Source organism: Pristiophorus japonicus, chromosome 27, assembly GCF_044704955.1.
Source record: "Pristiophorus japonicus isolate sPriJap1 chromosome 27, sPriJap1.hap1, whole genome shotgun sequence".
NCBI lineage: Eukaryota > Metazoa > Chordata > Chondrichthyes > Pristiophoridae > Pristiophorus > Pristiophorus japonicus.
Window position 1 is genome coordinate 12,176,097 of NC_092003.1, and position 22,683 is coordinate 12,198,779.

Here is a 22,683-nt window from a genome sequence, read left to right on the forward strand (position 1 = left end):
ACAGTGCTGCCCCTGGGCCCTCACCTCTTCTGGGCCCCCGAACTCTCGCCTCTCCTGAGGCCCCGATCACGTCCCACTACAGTCCTTCGCCGCTCCTTCGCCCCGGCCCTCGCCGCTCCTGCGACCCCGCGCTCCAATCACCGACCCGGATCGCGATGACGTCCAGTCCAGTTGCCCACTTCGCTGCCGTCGGCCTCCTGCTCCAGCACCTGCTGCTTCCCCGGAGCGGTACACCGCCACACTGCTCCTTCCGCTCCCCCGGCCTGCTCCGATGGTGCGCGCAGGCCAGGGTCCGCACAGACTGCTTCGGGAGCAACGGGTCTCCGGCGCTCCGAGAAATGGCGGTCCCTTTACAGGAGTTGACCGAACGGCACAGTGCGCGTGAGGGCACTGGGGGGGGCGCTCAAGAGCGGGCACGGTGCTATATCCTGCTTTGTTAATAGATGGGAGCGCCCCCTATATTCGGGCAGGCTGCTGTGCGTGTGTGTGTGTGTGTGTGTGTGTGGGGCACACGCGTGTATCTCTCTGCTCAGTTAAGCCCGCTCTTCCCCATGCCTCGTCGGGGCAAATCTTTAAATACGCCGCGTGCCCTTTGACCCTGCTCGATCCGACGGGAATTCACGGGACGACAGGCGTGCTGCTATTTGCACAAGGGTCACGCCAACAGTATCAGCCACTGGCTTAGTGGGTCTCTACTTCCCTCTCCCTCGGCTCTGAGTCAGAAGGTCATAGGTTCCAGCCCCACTCCACAGACTTACACTCCCAGTGCAGTGCTGAGGGAGCCCCGCACTGTCGGAGGGGCAGTGCTGAGGGAACGCCGCACTGTCGGAGGGGCAGTGCTGAGGGAGCGCCGCACTGTCGGAGGGGCAGTGCTGAGGGAGCCCCGTACTGTCGGAGGGGCAGTGCTGAGGGAGCCCCGCACTGTCGGAGGGGCAGTGCTGAGGGAGCGCCGCACTGTCGGAGGGGCAGTGCTGAGGGAGCCCCGCACTGTCGGAGGGGCAGTGCTGAGGGAGTGCCGCACTTGTCAGAGGGGCAGTGCTGAGGGAGTGCCGCACTGTCGGAGGGGGAGTAGTGAGGGAGTGTTGCACTCTCGGAGGAGCAGTACTGAGGGAGTGCCGCACTGTCAGAGAAGCAGTAGTGAGGGAGTGCCGCACTGTCGGAGGGGCAGTAGTGAGGGAGTGCCGCACTGTCGGAGGGGCAGTAGTGAGGGAGTGCTGCACTGTCGGAGGGCCGGTACTGAGGGAACCCCGCACTGTCGGAGCGGCAGTAGTGAGGGAGCGCTGCACTGTCGGAGGTGCCGTCTTTCGGATGAGACGTTAAACCGAGGCCCCGTCTGCCCTCTCAGGTGGACGTAAAAGATCCCACGGCCACTATTTCGAAGAAGAGCCGGGGGAGTTCTCCTGGGGCCAATATTTATCCCTCAATCAATATAATAAAAACAGATGATCTGGGTCATTATTACATTGCTGTGTGTGGGAGCTTGCTGTGCTCAAAGTGGCTGCTGCGTTTCCCACAGTGCAACAGTGACCACACTGCAAAGGTACTTCATTGGCTGCAAAGCGCTTTGGGACGTCCGGTGGTCGTGAAAGGCGCTATATAAATGCAAGTCTTTCTTTCTCTGACCCAACTCCCTTGCCTTGAACCGGGACTCGTTGCGTGGTATCTCAGTAACTCTGCACCCTGGTATCGTGGCCGTGGGCTGAGGTGAGTCAGCATCTGATATCCCAGAAACCTCAGCACTCGGTATCTTGCCCGTGACACGGGGGTGGGGGGGGGGAGGAGGTTTGGGTTTCATTGCGTGATCTCAAACAATGACCTCCCGCCTCCCCCCCCCTCCGCACCACCCCCCCACTCCCCCAACCCAAGGGCAAAATACCCCGAAGGGTGGGTGAAATTCAGTGTGCCCCTCCCCCCCCCCCGTTTAGGGGCGGTAACGTCCGGTGGTCATGAAAGGTAGGAAGCGGTCAGATTTTTTTTCTCTCTCAAATGGCCGATGCCCTCCGCTGTCACTGGGACCAAACGTTGCTGCTTCGGGGAGGGGTTGGAGGAAGGGGTAGTCGATACCCCCAAGTTCGGGTCCGCGACAATAATGGGGTGCCCCGCGCAGAAATTCATTTGCGGCCCTCTAGCAACCGCCGGAAGCGCCAACAGAAGACACAAATGACCCCAATTCCTAGGCCCAACATAAGAACTAGGAGCAGGTGTAGGCCATACGGCCTCTCGAGCCTGCTCCACCACTCAACAAGATCGTGGCTGATCCGATCATGGACTCAGCTCCACTTCCCCGCCCGCTCCCCATAACCCCTTATTCCCTTATCGGTTAAGAAACGATCTCTGTCCATAATTTATTCAGTGACCCAGCCTCCACAGCTCTCTGAGGCAGCGAATTCCACAGATTTACAACCCACTGAGAGAAGAAATTCCTCCTCAACTGAGTTTTAAATGGGCGGCCCCTTATTCTAAGGCCATGCCCACTCGTTCTAGTCTCCCCCATCAGTGGAAACGTCCTCTCTGCATCATTGAGTCATTGAGATATCCTCTGTGCCCCTTCTTCAAACTGCTGCTGAAATGTTTGGCCTGTAGCCCAGTCATCATCTTCACAGGCAGTCCCTCGAAGCGAGGATGACTTGCTTCCAGGCCAAAAAAGGGATGAGTTCACAGGTGTTTCAATGAAGGACCTAATATTCCGGATCCCGAACTGCATCCTGAAGGGTGGAAGATGCCTGTGGGTGGGTTTTTTTAACGTGGGGTTGGCCGTTGCACACCAGCCACCACACGGGGCTTGACAGAGCGAGGCCTTGGTCCAGGGCCAAGGGTTAACCAGGACGACTGGAGACCAGCTCTGCTGCACGGACCCAGTGCGCGCTCACATATCGCACAGTGTGGGCTGGGCCCGTGCTGCCCCCTGGGCCCCAGTACTAAGATAGTCACAGCAGTGACCCTCACCTCAAAGCAGGAGGAAGACACCAGGACGCCGAGATCTCAAACGACGGCCTCACTCAACGAGTGGAGAAAGTGGAGTGGGGCTTTATCTCGAGGTGTTCACAGTTCAGAGGGGGGGTTTTGATCGAGCAGGCAGCGAGAAACCGTTTGCAGTGGCAGGAGGGTTGGTTGCTCAAGGTGAAAGAACGAGAGGGGAGGCCTTTTTACGCGGAGCGAAGGACCGGAACGCGCTGCCTACAAGGTTGGCACAGCCAAAGATGATCCGCGCCTGACGCAGAAGGTTGTATTTGTCTTCCAAGTCGGCCGATGTCGCAGCAGGAATGACGGCAGGGGCTGCTACTTCTGGCCTCAGCACCGCTCGGCTATCCGGAGTGGGGAGCCCGCGGTCCCCTCTGCCGCGATCCCAGCTGTTGCGGACTCCCGGTGAAGCCTGGATGGGGCTTTACGTGACGCCCCCCACAGGCGAAGAGCTCAGCAAATGTCCGCTCCCGGACGGCGCCGGAGCAAACGCAAAGGTGCTCTTGCCCTCTCAGCATCCCAGTTATTCAGTTACAGAGTGATAACGGCACGGGAGGAGGCCATTGGGCCCATCGTTCCTGTGCCGGCTCTGTGACAGAGCGATCCAATCAGTCCCACTGCCCCCGCTGCTCTTTCCCCACAGCCCTTTTCAAATATTTACCCAATTCCCCGTTTGAAAGTTACGATTGAATCTGCTCCCACCGCCCTTTCAGGCAGCGCGTTCCCGATCACAGCAACTCGCGGCGTTAAATACATTCTCCCCCTCTCCCCCTCTGGTTCCATCGCCGATTATCGTCAATCTGTGTCCCTCTGGTTACCCACCCTCCTGCCCCCCCTGGGAACAGTTTCTCCCGATCGACTCGATCAGGACCCCTCACGATTTTGAACACCTCGCTCAAATCACCTCTCAACCTCCTCTGCTCCAAGGAGAACAAGCCCAGCTTCTCCAGTCTCTCCACGTAACTACAGCCCCTCGTCCCCGGGGACCATTCTGGTCAATCTGCGATGGGTGGACATCCTTCCTGTAGCACAGTGACCATCTGTGGGTCCTCCCAGCCTCATTGGGGGTGAAGTACTTGCAAGCTGGGAGACGTAGCCACAAGCACCAATGCTTGCCACCTTTAAAAAAGAATTGGCATTGGCCCGTCTGGAAGGAGGGCTTCATTTAGCTCAACTTTTCCCTCGTGGGGAGCTAAAGGACGCGGGCTGGGCCGGAGAACCCCATCAGCGCTGCTCACTGGGCCGTGTAGCTCTGCCGCATTTAAAGGGACCTTCCCTCCCTTAAAGGGAAAGGCCATCGCCGTGGGCTCTGCAATTTGAACCGGGCCTCCGCGGACCACTGGGGTGCAGTGAACACGCGCGATGGGCCCGGCATTCGAGCAGAGCGCCGGGCTGAACGATCGCGCGCGGGAATCCGCGAAGCAAACGACGGCAGCGAAAGAAAGTTGTTGTTTTTTTTGCCGACGGCGGACGCCTGGCCTTTAATCGTCGCCCCCGGTAACGGCTGGATGCCCGATCCCCGCCGCCCCCCCACCACCCCCCTTGCAGCTTGTGGTGTTTTCGCCCGGCACTGCCGCGGGAAGGGTGGGGGGAAACGGGAGAGAATTTCGGGGCCGGGGGGATCGGGGCGATGCGCACGGCGATGACATCACGAGCTCTCCGGGCGCAGGGGATCGCGTGCGCTATGCTGCCGCTAAAATCCTCGCCCAACATGGTGGGAGACGATGCCAGCGCCTCACCCGGTACTTGCCCCACGCGACCGGGAGATACGAGTGCCTCCAATTTCTCCCCCGGAATCACTCGCTGGGATTTGTGCTCAGTCACAGCGGGTTAATCCCGGGACTCGGTCCGCTTTCCTCACTGCAGCCACACACCACCCTGTGACCTCTCCGCCAACACTCCCAGCTCCCTCACTCTCCAGTGTTGTGCCCTGGAGCCCTGTTCATATCCCCCTTCCCCGGCGCATTAAACAACATTTGCCACTCCTCAGCCCACCTTCCCGACCGATTGTTTCCCTCTTTCTCAGTCCCCGCCAGAAAGAGGCTGACTTGAATTTTCTTTAACCCCCCCCCCCCCCGCCCCGCCAAGCGGCTTTTCTTCCTGCATGAGCCTGGACAGCGGCCATCGACCGTGGGGTGAATCGCCTCCCACCACCCCGCCACCCCCGCCGGCCCTGCCCCCAACGCCCGATCCTGTCCCCAACCAGTGCTCGCTCACTCGGGCTACCAACCCTCCCAGATGGCCCTGGAATCTCCGGGAATTATCGATTAACCTCCAGGTCACCGCGGCGAACAATCGTAGGGCAGTAAAATAATTTGGCATTCCGATTGGCCGAAGGGAGGCGGGGCACCATGCGGGTGGTCGTATAGGGCGACGAATACAACAATAACTTGTATTTATATCGCGCCTTTAATGTAGTGAAACGTCCCGAGGAGCATGAGGCACAGGCAACAGAAGGCACAGCCACCGATGGTGGAGCGATTATAATCAGGGATGCTCAGGAGGGCAGAATTAAAGGAGCGCAGATGTCTCGGGGGTTGTGGGGGTGGAGGAGATTACAGAGATAGGGAAGGGCGAGGGCCATGGAGGGATTTGTAAACAAGGATGAGAATTTTGAAATTGAGGCGTTGCTTAACCGGGAGCCAATGTAGGTCAGTGAGCACAGCGGGTGATGGGTGAGCGGGACTCGGTGCGAGTTAGGACACGGGACAGCGAGCACAGGGGGTGATGGGTGAGCGGGACTCGGTGCGAGTTAGGACACGGGGCAGCGAGCACAGTGGGTGATGGGTGAGCGGGACTCGGTGCGAGTTAGGACACGGGGCAGCGAGCACAGTGGGTGATGGGTGAGCGGGACTCGGTGCGAGTTAGGACACGGGGCAGCAAGCACAGGGGGTGATGGGTGAGCGGGACTCGGTGCGCGTTAGGACACGGGGCAGCGAGCACAGGGGGTGATGGGTGAGCGGGACTCGGTGCGAGTTAGGACACGGGGCAGCGAGCACAGGGGGTGATGGGTGAGCTGGACTCGGTGCGAGTTAGGACACGGGGCAGCGAGCACAGGGGGTGATGGGTGAGCAGGACTCGGTGCGAGTTAGGACACGGGGCAGCGAGCACAGGGGGTGATGGGTGAGCGGGACTCGGTGCGTGTTCGGACACGGGGCAGCGAGCACAGGGGGTGATGGGTGAGCGGGACTCGGTGCGAGTTAGGACACGGGGCAGCGAGCACAGGGGGTGATGGGTGAGCGGGACTCGATGCGAGTTAGGACACGGGGCAGCGAGCACAGGGGGTGATGGGTGAGCAGGACTCGGTGCGAGTTAGGACACGGGGCAGCGAGCACAGTGGGTGATGGGTGAACGGGATTCGGTGTGAGTTAGGACACGGGGGCAGCCGAGTTTTGGATCACCTCTAGTTTACGTAGGGTAGAACGTGGGAGGCCAGCCAGGACTACATTGGAATAGTCGAGTCTGGAGGTAACAAAGGCACGAATGAGGGTTTCAGCAGCGGATGAGCTGAGGCAGGAACGGAGACGGGCGATGTTATGTAGGTGGGAATAGACAGTTTTGGGTATGCTGCGAATATGTGGCGGAAGGCATTGAGGTTGTGAACAGTGCGTTTGAGACTCAGACAGGTGTTCGGGAGAGGGCGGCCAATGGTCAGTGTGTGGGGGTGGGGCGGATGGGGTTGCAGGTCACGTGATGAAGCCCAACCCACCCTGATCAGGAGTAGGGAATCCCAGTCGAGACCATCACTGGTGCAATGGACCCGAGACCTCCGAAAATGTACACCTCAGTACTGGAGTCGAGCGCCTACCTACTCTAGACCAGAGCCACGTCATTGCAATGCTCAACCAACTGAAGGGTCACTAGATTGACCCCTGGGATGAAAGGGTTGTCCTATGAGGAGAGACTGTGCAGATTGGTCCCATACTCTTTTTGTGTAGAAGAATAAGAGGTGATCTCATTGAAACGTCTAAGATTCTGAGGGGGACTGACAGGGTAGATGCAGGGAGGATGTTTCCCTCGGGCTGGGGAGTCTCGAGTAAGAACATAAGAAATAGGAACAGGAGTCGGCCATTCAGCCCCTCGAGCCTGCTCCGCCATTCAACACGATCATGGCTGATCTGATCATGGACTCAGCTCCACTTCCCTGCCCGCACCCTTGACTCCCTTAGCGCTCAAAAATCTGTCCATCTCCACCTTAAATATAGTCAATGACCCAGCCTCCACAGCTCTCTGGGGCAGAGAATTCCACAGATTTACAACCCTCTGAGAGAAGAAATTCCTCCTCAGCTCAGTTCCAAATGGGCGGCCCCTTATTCTGAGACTATGCCCCCTAGTTCTAGACTCCCGCACGAGGGGAAACATCCTCTCTGCATCTACCCTGTCGAGCACCTCGAGTCTCGTCGCCAAGAGCGTGCAGAAACCAAGTGCAGGCAGCGGAAGGAGCGTGCGGCAAACCAGTCCCACCCACCCCTTCCCTCAACCACTGTCTGCCCCACCTGTGACAGGGTCTGTGGTTCTCGTATTGGACAGTTCAGCCACCTAAGATCTCACTTTTAGAGTGGAAGCAAGTCTTCCTCGATCCCGACGACGGCCTATGATGAAGATGATGATGATACAATTCAATAAGATCGCCTCTCATTCAGAAGAAACTCCAATGAGTACAGGCCCAAACTGCTCAACCTTTCTTCATAAATCAACCCCTTCATCTCAGGAATCAACCTGATGAACCTTCTTGTGAACTAGTCTGGAGCCAGGGGTCACACAGTCTCAGGATAAGGGGCTCGACCATTTAGGACAGAGACGAGGAGGATTTCCTTCTCTCAGGGGCTTGTAAATCTGTGGAATTCTCTGCCCCAGAGGGCAGTGGAGGCTGGGGTCACTGAGTATATTCAAGGCTGGGGTCGGTATATTTTTCGGACACTGAGGAACTGGGCGGGAAAGTGGAGTTGAGGTCGAAGATCAGCCGTGATCGCATTGAATGGGGCAGCAGGCTCGAGGGGCCGAATGGCCGACTCCTGCTCCCATTCCGTACGTTCTTACCCATTCCTCTTGCGCCGTGGAAACAAACACCGATTCTAGTCCGCGCACGGAAGAGCAATTGCTGGCCGATACTTGTGCTGAGATCATTGCTCCCCGGTAACATAGGGTTTTTTTTATTTTCATCCCGTTGAAGAATGGGTCCCTGCGACGCACCGCACACGCGGGGATCATTGCACACAGCAGTTTTCAGAACGATAACTGGATTTCCGATCGCGGCCACGGGTTGGTTGGAGTCGAGAACAATTCTTCCAGGTCGACCCCATAACCGGCGCTCTGCTCTCCGACAACTAGGATGTAATGCAGAAAATGGTTGGCCGTGGCAAGCAGAAACATCAGCACTCGGCCAGTGGAATAAACCCCTGAATACAATACATCATCATCATCATAGGCAGTCCCTCGGGATCGAGGGAGACTTGCTTCCACTCGAAACATGAGTCCTTTGGTGGCTGAACAGTCCAATACGGGAACCACAGTCCCTGTCACCGGTGGGACAGACGGTGGTTGAGGGAAGGGGAGGGTGGGACTGGTTTGCCGCACGCTCCTTCCGCTGCCTGCGCTTGGTCTCTGCACGCTCTCGGCGACGAGACTCGAGGTGCTCAGCGCCCTCCCGGATGCAGTCCCTCCGCTTAGGGCGGACTGGTCTTTGGGCCAGGGACTCCCAGGTGTCGGTGGGGATGTTGCACTTTATCAGGGAGGCTTTGAGGGTGGTCCCTTGTAACGTTTCCTCTGCCCACCTTTGGCTCGTTTGCCGTGAAGGAGTTCCGAGTAGAGCGCTCGCTTTGGAAGTCTCGTGTCTGGCATGCGAACGACATGGCCCGCCCAGTGCCACTGACCACTATCAACATCTCTGTCTCACAAGTGTGATCAGCTTCGAGCAACAGAGAGACATTACAACAACAATAATATGGATTTATGTAGTGCTCTTAACTTCGTAAATACAAAAACATCCCAGGGGGGCTTCACAGGAGGCTTTAGTCAGACAGAAATTGATAAAACCATTGGTTAGGCCACAGCTGGAGTACTGCGTGCAGTTCTGGTCACCACATTACAGGAAGGATGTGATTGCACTGGAGAGGGTGCAGAGGAGATTTACCAGGATGTTGCCGGGACTGGAGAATTTTAGCGATGAGGGAAAGATTGGATAGGCTGGGGTTGTTTTCTTTGGAACAGAGGAGGCTGAGGGGAGACCTGATTGAGGTGTATAAAATGATGAGGGGCCTGGATAGAGTGGATAGGACGGACCTGTTTCCCTTGGCAGAGGGGTCAACAACAAGGGGGAGGCACAGATTTAAAGTAATTGGGGGGGAGGTTTAGAGGGGATTTGAGGGGAAATGTCTTCACCCAGAGGGTGGTGGGGGTCTGGGGCGGAACTCACTGCCTGAAAGGGTGGTAGAGGCAGAAACCCTCACCACATTTAAAAAGTACTTGGGATGTGCGCTTGTAACCGACAGGGCTACGGACCGAGAGCGGGAAAGTGGGATTAGGCCGGGTGGCTCTTGGTCGGCCGGCGCGGACACGATGGGCCGAAATGGCCTCCTTCCGTGCCGTAAATTTCTGTGGTTCTATGATAAGGAGAGTTGGGTTTAAGGAGCACCTTAAAGGAGGAGAGAGAGGCGGAGAGGTTTAGGGAGGGAGTTCCAGAGCTTGGGGCCCAGGCAACAAAGAAAACAACCCTAGCCTGTCCAATCTTTCCTCATAGCCAAAATTCTCCAGTCCTGGCAACATCCTCGCAAATTGTGTTTGATTCTGTCGTTGAAATTTCCCCGTTAATGCAGCACGATCATTTCTCATCTCGAAGAGCTGAAAATTGAGTGAAGATTTTTTTTTATTTGTTTATGGGATTTGGGCATTGCTGGCAAGGCCGAGTATTTATTTCTCGACCATAATCACCCTTGAGCTGGTGGTGAGGCACCATTTCAGACGGCAGTTAAGAGCCAACCACATCGCCGTGGGCCTGGAGTCACATACCGGCCAGACCGGGTAAGGGCGGCAGATTTCCTTCCCTGAAGGAACAGTTTGGGGTCTCCTTACCTAAGGAAGGATATACTTGCCATTGAGGGAGTGCAACGAAGGTTCACCAGACTGATTCCTGGGATGGGGGGATTGTCCTGTGAGGAGAGATTGAGCAGACTGGGCCAATATTCTCCAGAGTTTGGAAGAATGAGAGGTGATCGCGTTTGAAACATGCAAAATTCTTACAGGGTTTCACAGGGTAGATACAGGGAGGGTGTTTCCCCCCCCGGGCTGGGGAGTCTAGAACCAGGGGGTCACACAGTCTCAGGATAAGGGGTCGGCCATTGAGGACTGAGATAGAGGAGGAATTTCTTCACTCGGAGGGTGGTGAATCTTTGGAATTCTCTGCTCCAGAGGGCTGTGGAGGCTCAGTCGTTGAGTGTGTTCAAGACAGCTCCTAATCCTTCTGTTCGAAAGGACGTTCGTGGACCAGATGTTTTTCTACGAGCTTTTGAATTCCAGATTTATTTAATTAAGTGAGTTTAAATTCCCCCAGCTGCCCTCGTGGGATTTGAACCCACGCCTCCATATCATTAGTCCGGTCCTCTGGATCGCACAACCGCGATGCTGCCGTAAGATAAAGGAGTTAAATTAGACGCATGAACTTAAGGCATGAATATGAGACGGAAATTGGATAAACACTTGAAAAGGAAACATTTGCCGGGCTGTGGGGAAAGAGCCGGGGGGAGTGGGACTGATTGGATGGCTCTGTCACAGAGCCGGCACAGGCTCGATGAGCCCAATGGCCTCCTGCTGGGCTGTCAGGTTCTATGCTTTGGTTCTCAATGGGTAGGCCTCCCACCTAAGGGTCAGAAGGTCTTGCGTTTGGGCCCCAGTCCAGGACGTGACCCCGTAATCAAAGCTAACACGATGTGAACTGCCTGCCTTTGGATGAGATCTTTAACCGAGGCCCTGGTCCAATGATTCAGTTGGATGTTAAACATCCCATGGCACCATTGGAAAGAAAGCAAGGCATTTTCCTCAGTGTCCTGGGCAATATTCCTCAGTCAGCACAACAGACCAATCTCACCCTTTGCACCAGACAGCAGTGTGCAAATTGCCACACACAGCAACGTGATAATGACCCAGATCATCTGTTTCAGTGATGTTGATTGAGGGATAAATATTGGCCCCAGGACACCGGGGAGAACTCCCCCTGCTCTTCTTCGAAATAGTGGCCGTGGGATCTTTTATGTCCACCCAAGAGGGCACACGGGACCTCGGTTTAACGTCTCATCCGAAAGATGGCACCTCCGACATTGTAGCGCTCCCTCAGTATTGTGCCTCCGAAAGTGCAGCGCTCACTCTGTACTGCCCCTCTGACAGTGTGGCGTTCCCTTAGTACTGCCCCTCCGACAGCACAGTACGGCGCTCCCTCAGTACTGCCCCTCCGACAGTGCGGCGCTCCCTCAGTACTGCCCCTCCGACAGTGCGCCGCTCCCTCAGTACTGCACTGGGAGCGTCGGCATAGACATGTGCATTAAGATACAGATGAGCCGCGATGTGATTGAACGGCTGAGCACGCTCGAGGGGCTGAATGGCCTCCACCTGCTCCTGCGTTAGCCCCATCATTCTTCCTGTGATTAAAGCAGTCCGCGCCCTCCAGCGATGCTGCAGCTGTCTACGTCGAACGCAAAGCCGCATTTATTATTTAACGAGCGTACAACAGCTTGTAAATCCCTGGCTGGAGAGGAGGCCTGCCTGCCAGCAGCTATTCCGTGCCTGGTAACACTTCCTGCGCATCACGCCATTGTGTACAGCAGTCGTTCAGTTTAACTGTTGGTCGCCATCTTTATTCCCAGCACCAAGAAAGCATATCTTTCTTCGCAAGACTCAACAGAGAGCCAGTCGTTTGCCGTGATGAGTGTCAGTCGTGTCTCAGTGGGTGTCTATCTCTCTTGCCTCTGAGTCAGAAGGTCGTGGGTTCAATCCCCACTCCAGAGGCTCGAGCACTAGAATCCAGGCCAGCGATCCCAGTGCCCAGTCTCTCGCCAGACATCCCCAGTTACCCTCTCGGGAGACATTATCGGACGCTCTCCCTCCTAACCACACCGCCAAACACGCACGTATCGACCGAGAAAGTTCCGCAAAAAACAGCTCGGCTTCCAATCGTGGCCAAGGGATCGTTTCATCCCCCTGGGAGAGCAGACGGGGCCTCGGTTTAACGTCTCATCTGAAAGACGGCACCTCCGACAGTGCAGCACTCCCTCAGTATTGCCCCTCCGACGGTGCGGCGCTCCCTCAGTACTGTCCCTCCGATAGTGCGGTGCTCCCTCAGTACTGCCCCTCCGACAGTGCGGTGCTCCCTCAGTACTGCCCCTCCGACAGTGCGGTGCTCCCTCAGTACTGCCCCTCCGACAGTGCGGCGCTCCCTCAGTACTGCCCCTTCGACAGCACAGTACGGCGCTCCCTCAGTACTGCCCCTCCGACGGTGCGGTGCTCCCTCAGTACTGCCCCTCCGACAGTACGGCGCTCCCTCAGTACTGCCCCTCCAACACTGCGGTGCTCTCTCAGTACTGCCCCTTCGACAGCACAGTACGGCGCTCCCTCAGTACTGCCCCTCTGACAGTGCGGTGCTCCCTCAGTACTGCCCCTCCGACAGTGCGGCGTTCCCTCAGTACTGCCCCTCCGACAGTGCGGTGCTCCCTCAGTACTGCCCCTCCGACAGTGCGGTGCTCCCTCAGTACTGCCCCTCCGACAGTGCGGCGTTCCCTCAGTACTGACCCTCCGACAGTGCGGCGCTCCCTCAGTACTGCCCCTCCGACAGTACGGCGCTCCCTCAGTACTGCCCCTCCAACACTGCGGTGCTCCCTCAGTACTGCCCCTCCGACAGCACAGTACGGCGCTCCCTCAGTACTGCCCCTCCGACAGTGCGGCGCTCCCTCAGTACTGCCCCTCCGACAGTGCGGCGCTCCCTCAGTACTGCCCCTCCGACAGTGCGGCGCTCCCTCAGTACTGCCCCTCCGACAGTGCGGCGCTCCCTCAGTACTGCCCCTCCGACAGTGCGGCGCTCCCTCAGTACTGCCCCTCCGACAGTGCGGTGCTCCCTCAGTACTGCCCCTCCGACAGTACGGTGCTCCCTCAGTACTGCCCCTCCGACAGTGCGGTGCTCCCTCAGTACTGCCCCTCCGACAGTGCGGTGCTCCCTCAGTACTGCCCCTCCGACAGTGCGGCGCTCCCTCAGTACTGCCCCTCCGACAGTACGGCGCTCCCTCAGTACTGCCCCTCCAACACTGCGGTGCTCCCTCAGTACTGCCCCTCCGACAGCACAGTACGGCGCTCCCTCAGTACTGCCCCTCCGACAGTGCGGCGCTCCCTCAGTACTGCCCCTCCGACAGTGCGGCGCTCCCTCAGTACTGCCCCTCCGACAGTGCGGCGCTCCCTCAGTACTGCCCCTCCGACAGTGCGGCGCTCCCTCAGTACTGCCCCTCCAACACAGCGGTGCTCCCTCAGTACTGCCCCTCCGACAGTGCGGCGCTCCCTCAGTACTGCGCTGGGAGTGTCAGCCTAGATTTCTGTGCTCAAGTCCCTGGAGCGGGACTTGAACCCACAACCTTCTGACTCCGAGGCGAGAGAGCGAGCGACCCACTGAAGGACGGGTTTTGAGGGGTTGGGCGAAAGGGCAGCGAATTGGGATTGAGGAGTGAACATAATGGGGGAAGCAGGCTCGATGGGCCGAATGGCTGCTCGACATTCCGAGATCAAAGCCTTCACTCTTCAACAGTGGCGTACAACAACAACAACTTACATTTATACAGCACCTTTAATGGAGTAAAACGTCCCACAGGTTATTCAACAGTATGTGACACTGAGCCACATATTAGGGACAGATGCTCGGTCAAAGAGGTGGGTATTAAGGAGCGCCTTAAAGGAGGAGAGAGAGGCGGAGAGGTTTAAGGAGGGAGTTCCAGAGCTTGGGGCCCAGGCAGCTGAAGGCACGGCCACCGATGGTGGGGCGATGGAAAACGGGGGGGGGGATGCACAAGAGGGCAGAATTGGAGGAGCGCAGAGATCTCGGGAGGGTTGGAGGAAGGGTACGCAGTTGACAATAGACCGACCTTGTGCAGAAACGTTGCGATCAGTGCCCTCCCTCCACCCCCGTCCCCCCCGACACCCCTGTCCATTCGCACCTCCTGAAGGACACTCCTTTTCCCGTGGACTGACGGCCGAGCGATCAGGAGAAGCAACGCTGGCTGAATTTTGTCGCCATTCTCCGCACACTGAGAGGGGAAGATGGGAAAGGAAGCGGGGGAATTGGAGATCACATTACCGATTCGATGGGGGGGGCGGGGGGGTGAGGGGGAGGGTTTTGTGAATGAGCGATGGGACGGGTACGCTTTTTGGGCTTATGTTTGTCCAGCCACGATCTCAGCGAACAGTGGAGTGGGCCCAAGGGGCCGCGTTAGCCAATTCTTACGTTCTCCGACACTGCTGACGTGTAGGTCACAAAAGGTCTTTGCTCTTCCTGTTGTTTCTCCAGGCCGACAGCTGACCATCTTCAACAGCCAGGCCTCCATCCAGATCGGAGGCCAGGACCACGGCCGGCCGTTCCAAGGGCAGGTGGCCGGACTCTACTACAACGGCCTGAAGGTGCTGACCCTGGCGGCTGAGAGCGACCCGAACGTCAGGGTGGAGGGAAACCTGCGGCTGGTGGGGGAGGTGCCGTCGGTGATGACCACCGAGACCACGGCCACCACGCTGCTGGCCGACATGTCCACCACCATCATGGAGACCACCACCACCATGGCCACCACAACCACACGCAGAGGGAGGTCGCCCACCATGAACGACAGGATCACCCAGGTAGGGAGCCGGATGGGGGCGGTGTGTTGGTGGGGAGGGCAAGGGGGAGAGTGTGTGAGTGTGAGTGAGTGTGAGTGTGTGTTGTGAGTGTGTGTGTGAGTGTGAATGTGAGTGTGAGTGTGAGTGTGTGGGTGTGTGTGAGTGTGTGTGTGAGTGTGTGTTGTGAGTGTGTGTGTGAGTGTGAATGTGAGTGTGAGTGTGAGTGTGTGGGTGTGTGTGAGTGTGTGTGTGTGTGAGTGTGTGGGTGTGTGTGTGTGTGTGAGTGTGAATGTGAGTGTGAGTGTGAGTGTGTGGGTGTGTGTGTGTGTGTGAGTGTGTGTGTGAGTGTGTGTGTGTGTGAGTGTGTGGGTGTGTGTGTGTGTGTGAGTGTGTGTGTGAGTGTGTGTGTGAGTGTGTGTGTGTGTGTGAGTGTGTGTGTGTGTGTGTGAGTGTGTGTGTGAGTGTGTCGGTGTGTGTGTGTGTGTGTGTGAGTGTGAGTGTGAGTGTGTGTGTGTGTGTGTGTGTGAGTGTGTGAGTGTGAGTGTGTGTGTGTGTGTGTGTGTGTGAGTGTGAGTGTGTGTGTGTATGTGTGTTTGTGTGTGTGTGAGTGTGTGTGTGTGTGTGTGTGTGTGTGTGAGTGTGAGTGTGTGTGTGTGTGTGTGTGTGAGTGTGTGTGTGTGTGTGTGTGTGTGAGTGTGTGTGAGTGTGTGTGTGTGTGTGTGTGTGAGTGTGTGTGTGTGTGCGTGTGTGTGTTTGTGTGTGTGTGAGTGTGTGTGTGTGTGTGAAACATAGAAACGTAGAAATGTAGAAACATAGAAAATAGGTGCAGGAGTTGGCCATTCGGCCCTTCAAGCCTGCACCATCATTCAATAAGATCATGGCTGATCATTCACCTCAGTACCCATTTCCTGCTTTCTCTCCATATCCCTTAATGCCTTTGGCCGTAAAGGCCACATCTAACTCCCTTTTGAATATATCTAACGAACTGGCCTCAACAACTCTCTGCGGTAGAGAATTCCGCAGGTTAACAACCCTCTGAGTGAAGAAATTTCTCCTCATCTCAGTCCTATATGGCTGACCCTTTATTCTTAGACTGTGACCCCTGGTTCTGGAACTCCCCAGCAACGGGAACATTCTTCCCGCTTCTAACCTGTCCAATCCCATCAGAATTTTATATGTTTCTATGAGATCCCCTCTCATTCTTCTGAACTCCAATGTATAAAAGCCCAGTTGATCCAATCTCTCCTCATATGTCAGTCCAGCCAGCCCGGGAATCAATCTGGTGAACCTTCGCTGCACTCCCTCAATAGCAAGAACGTCCTTCCTCAGATTAGGAGACCAAAACTGAACACAATATTCCAGGTGTGGCCTCACCAAGGCCCTGTACAGCTGCAGTAAGACCTCCCTGCTCCTATACTCAAATCCCCTAGCTATGAAGGCCAACATGCCATTTGCCTTCTTCACCACCTGCTGTACCTGCATGCCAACTTTCAATGACTGATGTACCGTGACACCCAGGTCTCGTTGCACCTCCCCTTTTTCCTCATCTATCACCATTCAGATAATATTCTGCCTTCGTGTTTTTGCCCCCAAAGTGGATAACCTCACATTTATCCACATTATACTGCATCTGCCATGCATTTGCCCACTCACCTAACCTGTCCAAGTCACCCTGCAGCCTCTTAGTATCCTCCTCACAGCTCACACCACCACCCAGCTTAGTGTCATCTGCAAACTTGGAGATATTACATTCAATTCCTTCATCTAAATCATTCATGTCCACTACCGATGTCAGACTAACCGGTCTATAATTCCCTGTTTTCTCTCTCACACTTTAAAAAACAGTGGTATTACATTAGCTACCCTCCAGTCCATTGATACCCACTGGAGTTAGATATGGCCCTTATGGTTAAGGGGATCAAGGGGTATGGAGAGAAAGCAGGAAAGGGGTACTGAGGGAATGATCAGCCATGATCATATTGAATGGTGGTGCGGGCTCGAAATGGCCTACTCCTGCACCTATTTTCTATGTTTCTATCTTTTTGTGACCTTTTGTCAAGTGATGCCTTTTATTGTGTTTACAGCAGCTGCATTACCGCAGTTGTCCACTTGGGGGCACTCTCCATTACACGCGCCACCTCCCTTTCTGCCGATGTAAATAGCTGGGGTCCAGCACTGAACCCTGCGCCACCCTACTAGTCACTGCCTGCCATTCTGAAAAGGACCTGTTTATTCCGACTCTCTGCTTCCTGTCTGCCAACCAATTCTCTATCCATGTCAGTACATTACCACCAATACCATGTGCTTTAATTTTACACACTAATCTCTTATGTGGGACCTTGTCGAAAGCCTTTTGAAAGTCCAAATACACCACATCCACTGTTCTCCCTTGTCCACTCTACTATTTACATCCTCAAAAAATTCCAGAAGATTTGTCAAGCATGATTTCCCTTTCATTAATCTATGGTGACTTGGACCTATCATGTCACTGCTTTCCAAATGCGCTGCTATTCATCTTTAAAAATTGATTCCAACATTTTCCCCACTACTGATGTCAGGCTAACCGGTCTATAATTCCCTGTTTTCTTTCTCCCTCCTTTTTTAAACAGTGGCGTTACATTAGCTACCCTCCAGTCCATAGGAACTGATCCAGAGTCAATGGACTGTTGGAAAATGATCACCAATGCATCCACTATTTCTAGGGCCACTTCCTTAAGTACTCTGGGATGCAGCCTATCAGGCCCTGGGGATTTAGTGGTGTTCAATCCCATCAATTTCCCTAACACAATTTCCTGACTAATAAGGATTTCCTTCAGTTCCTGATTTTCACTCGACCCTCGAACCCCTAGTATTTCCAGAAGGTTATTTGTGTCTTTGTTAGCGTTAGTGTTTTCTTAGAAGAATCACTCAACACTCAGGGTCGGTTCCAATGCTGAAGCAGCTTTTATTACGCTCAGCGGGAAGGAAAAACTCAGGACCGTATCCAGGTTTCTCTTCACAGAACAAAGAGTTACATGTACCTTTATATGTTTCACAACAGTTACAAAACAGTTTACTGCAGCTACACAGCCCATCACGGCTGGACACAAGCCAATCACAATGATTATAGATTACATATAGGTTATTTTAACCCAATAGAATTCCCCTTATGTCTCAGGAACCATGTGTTCGTCTTTTGTCAGCTTGGGCTGATTGATATAGGTTCTCTCACTAGTTCTTTCTTCTTGGAGAAATAATTGGTATATAGCCTTGTTTACAGCAAATGGTTTCCCTCTTATCTTTCTTCCTGAAATAATTGGTTTCATGGCCTTGTTCACAGGAGATGGTTTCCTTCTTATCTCTGTCTTCCCAGGCATTCCTACAGTGGGCCTCACAGGGTTATTGCTCGGTCAGTGAACGTTCAACAGTTCACAGTTTGACTACCTGATTTCCCATAATGCCTGGGCAGCCATTTTATGTGTGTGTCCATTTAAGCTTATGTGAGTTTTAAATATCCAGCAGGTGCCTAATGCCTAAGTCTATATATATTTCTACTCTCTACAACAATTCCCCCCTTTCGGTAAAGGGACTAGTCCTAGTCCCCTTTTAACCGACCGTACTGCCTTTATCTGATATTTGTGCACTGCCCGGTACTCCTTGCCTCAACGTGCTGGCCAGTCACGCGGTTTCAGGAGTTCCGGTTGCTTAAATCAAATTAACAAAGGCTAGCTCCTCCCGTCCCCTTATCAAACAGGCCTGTTTAATATCCAGGGAACGGTGATTAGTCCGTTTCCGCCGTTTGTGGCGCCTGCATACCTGGCAGGCCATCACGCCCCATGTTATTGCTAAGATTAATTGTATTCCGACCAGTGTGTGTGAAATAATTCGGATCCATGGGTGGATGTTCACATTTATTCCCCAGTCCCAGACCTTTCTCCACCAACTCTGACTTTGTAAGTCTACCTCGGTATCTTCTTCCAGTTCTTTGATTTTAGTTTGTAGCTGGTGATAGAGTTTTACGGATTGCCCCACTCTGAGCCTTAACTCCCGTAATACCTCCGTGAGATGTGGGATAGGGACCTGCTCTGGCTCGTCATAATCCTGCAAATGATCATGGAGCTGATCAGTTACTTCAATAACTTCGGACTTCCGGCGCCTAACCTGGGTGATATGCGCTTGCCCGATCGCGACAGGTCGTAGTGGTGTAAAGCAAAAGTTTGGCTGCGGTATAGGGCACTGCAGGTCATTATACTGGTATGAACGCTCTGTGGTAGAGACGCAGTATCTTCCCCTCCCTCCGTAGCCTGCCCTCGCGAAGTGCATGTGTGCGGGCACTATTTCTAGTACACACCCGTTGGTTCGGTTAAACCCGCACTCGTCTAGTTCCCCTCGGCCCACCGGGTGAGGGCATACTGTGATTTCCCCCCCTTTGCTTGCAATCTGCTAGGGAAATCCCAGTAAGTATGTTGTTTCGACGAACGGCAGAGGTGGTGGTTAGGTAGTAGCGTATGGAGACATTTTCCCGTATTACTCCGATATTCTCTAGTTGGTATAAGGGGAACGGCCCTGAGTCCGGCGTTGCTATAGGGATCAACAGGACTATCCCTATCCCGGTAGTCCTACCCATCTGGCAATCTGGAATTGCGGGGTATACTCGGGTCAGTCCCTTCAGAGTACAATTATCCAGTGTCCCCCTTTGGTTCGCCAACTGAGCCAAATGTGAACTGTCTATCCAATCGGGTACTTCCCCGCGTTGGATCTGGTCGAGGTTGTGGCGGATCTGTCCCACCATCCACAGACCATAAGCATGACAGAGTTGCCCCTGTCTTTGCTTTATTGTATCTTCTTGTTCTCTATCAATGAGGTGATTGATGGTTTTAGCGTGAGCTTCCAGGACTGAGATGCCATCCAACTGGATTTCGGCACCCTCCTTTCCTAGGTTGGCCTGGTCTTCCTGGTTTTGCTCCACCCTCTCCAATAACCCCTTCATCACCCCTTTAAGCTGTTCTCCCCTCTCATTTAGCCCTTGTATGTCTATCGAGTTCACTACGGAGGTTCCTGTATTGAAAACGGTAGCAACATCATTTACTATTTCCCTCTTCACCCTGGGGGCTAACCCCTGTCCCCGGAACTTACTGGCACCCATGGCATCGGCAGCCTGCTGCATTACGACTTTACTTAATACATTGTACATCTTCCTTGACTGTTCGGTACAATATTCCGGCATCTGGATGCCTGAAATATTGATCAGAACAGGCACAATTTCATGTTTAACATTATCATACAATAATTCCCCTTCGTTGTACATTGCAATCCCATTTTCTGGTCCCTTAGTAGTTATGGGACAAGGCAGTTCTTCGGGCAATGTAGTGATTCTTATGGGGCGCGGTGTCGGAGGGGCTGAGAAACATACATACAATTATATTGCAGCCGCCCCCGCCTCCTCGTAATACCCACACAGCCCCATTCCCTTCTTGCGGATGACTGATTGCTGGGATTGTCCCGGAGGGGCGCAAATTATGCCGAAAGTACATTCATCAGGCCCTTTGACATCCCTCCGTTTAATTCATCTGCTCCTTATACCCGTGGAGCACTGTACACATACTCTTATTCTTATTAGGATTCTTATTAGGATTCACTTGTAACCATGCATTAAAATAAGTCCTGTCCTTGCTCCAGTCCTTGGCTGCTGGGATGCACATTCCGTCCGTTAAATTAAACAAGACTCCATAGTTCATATAGTTGTTTATTTCCAGCGTGCTCTGCTGTCCGTCGGTGTTGCCCAGGGTACGTGCATGTCGCAGGGCTATCCAGATTACGAGTAGCGCCGTTCGTATTCCCATTCCGGTAAGTATTATCTGTAATTTTAAACAGACGGCCTGGTCGTCACCAGGGGTTAAGTTTTTTGCTCTACGAGAGTCCCTGTCACCCTGCAAAATCAGAAGCACAAGGTTATAATCGAACCATTTCGAGCTGAATCTGTAGGGCGTGCGCCCGTGTCTTTACCCACTTAAATATTACCCAAACTCCTATGACCAAGGCCAAAGCTATTCCTCCAAACATCGCTGTCTGCTTTACCGTTAGGTTGGGTTTGTGGACTACACCTACCCACCGTGGGGTACATTGGCTCTATTGCCAGAGGTGATGGTGCTATGGCTGCGCACTGCACTATCCGTCTAGTCCCGTTATCTCTTCCAGCCCGTTTATCTTAGCTTTTAACTCTTCAATTTGTTTTATTGAATATCTATTTCTTTATTGTATCAGGCAAGTATTATTACATAAGCTAGTTCTGTTTTTATTTTTGTTTCCTCTGTTAGGTGAGTCTTTTTTTTTCCTATTAAGAAATCCAAATTAATAATGTTCAGTATAAAACGGCTGTCAATGGAAAGGGTTAACTCCTTTCCAGGTTTGTAAGAAGACCTGATGTCATTACGTGACTTCACGTAATCATCTGGAAAAAAAAAGTCTTTGTGCCTTCAAAACTGGCTTCGAAATTAGGAATCCGTTAAACAGCATAAATCATTAGAGTAAACTCCAATGTTTTCTTAACTTCTAATTCAAGTACTTGCCAAAGAATTTTTTTTTTAAATTGTTTTAAAACAAGACCACACATACAATAGCAATTTTGTTTACTGAAATTCAATTCTGTTTTTTTTTTAATTTCTCTCTTTCTCCTCGTTATCTTCAAAACCCTCCTGCTTGTTTAGACTGTTCGGGACATTTTTGATAAACACTGTCCATTTTGGAAATCTTTTCAAACTGCATTGAAACTTTTTCCTAATTGAAAATTCGAATCCATGTAGAGTGTTTTTTTACTTATTCCAATTTTTTTTTCTCTTCTAATTAAACCAATATCTTTTTCACAGCAAACATCAACTAGTATTTAGTAAGTGTTAGCGTTAGTGTTTTCTTAGAAGAATCACTCAACACTCAGGGTCGGTTCCAATGCTGAAGCAGCTTTTATTACGCTCAGCGGGAAGGAAAAACTCAGGACCGTATCCAGGTTTCTCTTCACAGAACAAAGAGTTACATGTACCTTTATATGTTTCACAACAGTTACAAAACAGTTTACTGCAGCTACACAGCCCATCACGGCTGGACACAAGCCAATCAGAACGATTATAGATTACATATAGGTTCTTTAACCCAATAGAATTAGTTCTTTCATCTGGGAGAAATAATTGGTATATAGCCTTGTTTACAGCAAATGGTTTCCCTCTTATCTTTCTTCCTGAAATAATTGGTTTCATGGCCTTGTTCACAGGAGATGGTTTCCTTCTTATCTCTGTCTTCCCAGGCATTCCTACAGTGGGCCTCACAGGGTTATTGCTCGGTCAGTGAACGTTCAACAGTTCACAGTTTGACTACCTGATTTCCCATAATGCCTGGGCAGCCATTTTATGTGTGTGTCCATTTAAGCTTATGTGAGTTTTAAATATCCAGCAGGTGCCTAATGCCTAAGTCTATATATATTTCTACTCTCTACAACAATTCCCCCCTTTCGGTAAAGGGACTAGTCCTAGTCCCCTTTTAACCGACCGTACTGCCTTTATCTGATATTTGTGCACTGCCCGGTACTCCTTGCCTCAACGTGCTGGCCAGTCACGCGGTTTCAGGAGTCCCGGTTGCTTAGATCAAATTAACAAAGGCTAGCTCCTCCCGTCCCCTTATCAAACAGGCCTGTTTAATATCCAGGGAACGGTGATTGGTCCGTTTCCGCCGTTTGTGGCGCCTGCATACCTGGCAGGCCATCACGCCCCATGTTATTGCTAAGATTAATTGTATTCCGACCAGTGTGTGTGAAATAATTCGAATCCATGGTTGGATGTTCACATTTATTCCCCAGTCCCAGACCTTTCTCCACCAACTCTGACTTTGTAAGTCTACCTCGGTATCTTCTTTGATTTT

At 53.3% G+C, this 22,683-nt stretch overlaps 1 protein-coding gene across 1 annotated transcript in view; it reads left to right on the forward strand.

The window, feature by feature from the left end:
* LOC139239484 (neurexin-2-like) overlaps positions 1-22,683 on the forward strand; it is a 1,141,616-nt gene that overhangs the window by 945,089 nt on the left and 173,844 nt on the right. Inside the window, exon 14 of the mRNA XM_070868266.1 lies at positions 14,495-14,786. Coding sequence (XP_070724367.1) covers positions 14,495-14,786 — 292 coding nt within the window. The remainder of the gene's footprint in view (positions 1-14,494; positions 14,787-22,683) is intronic.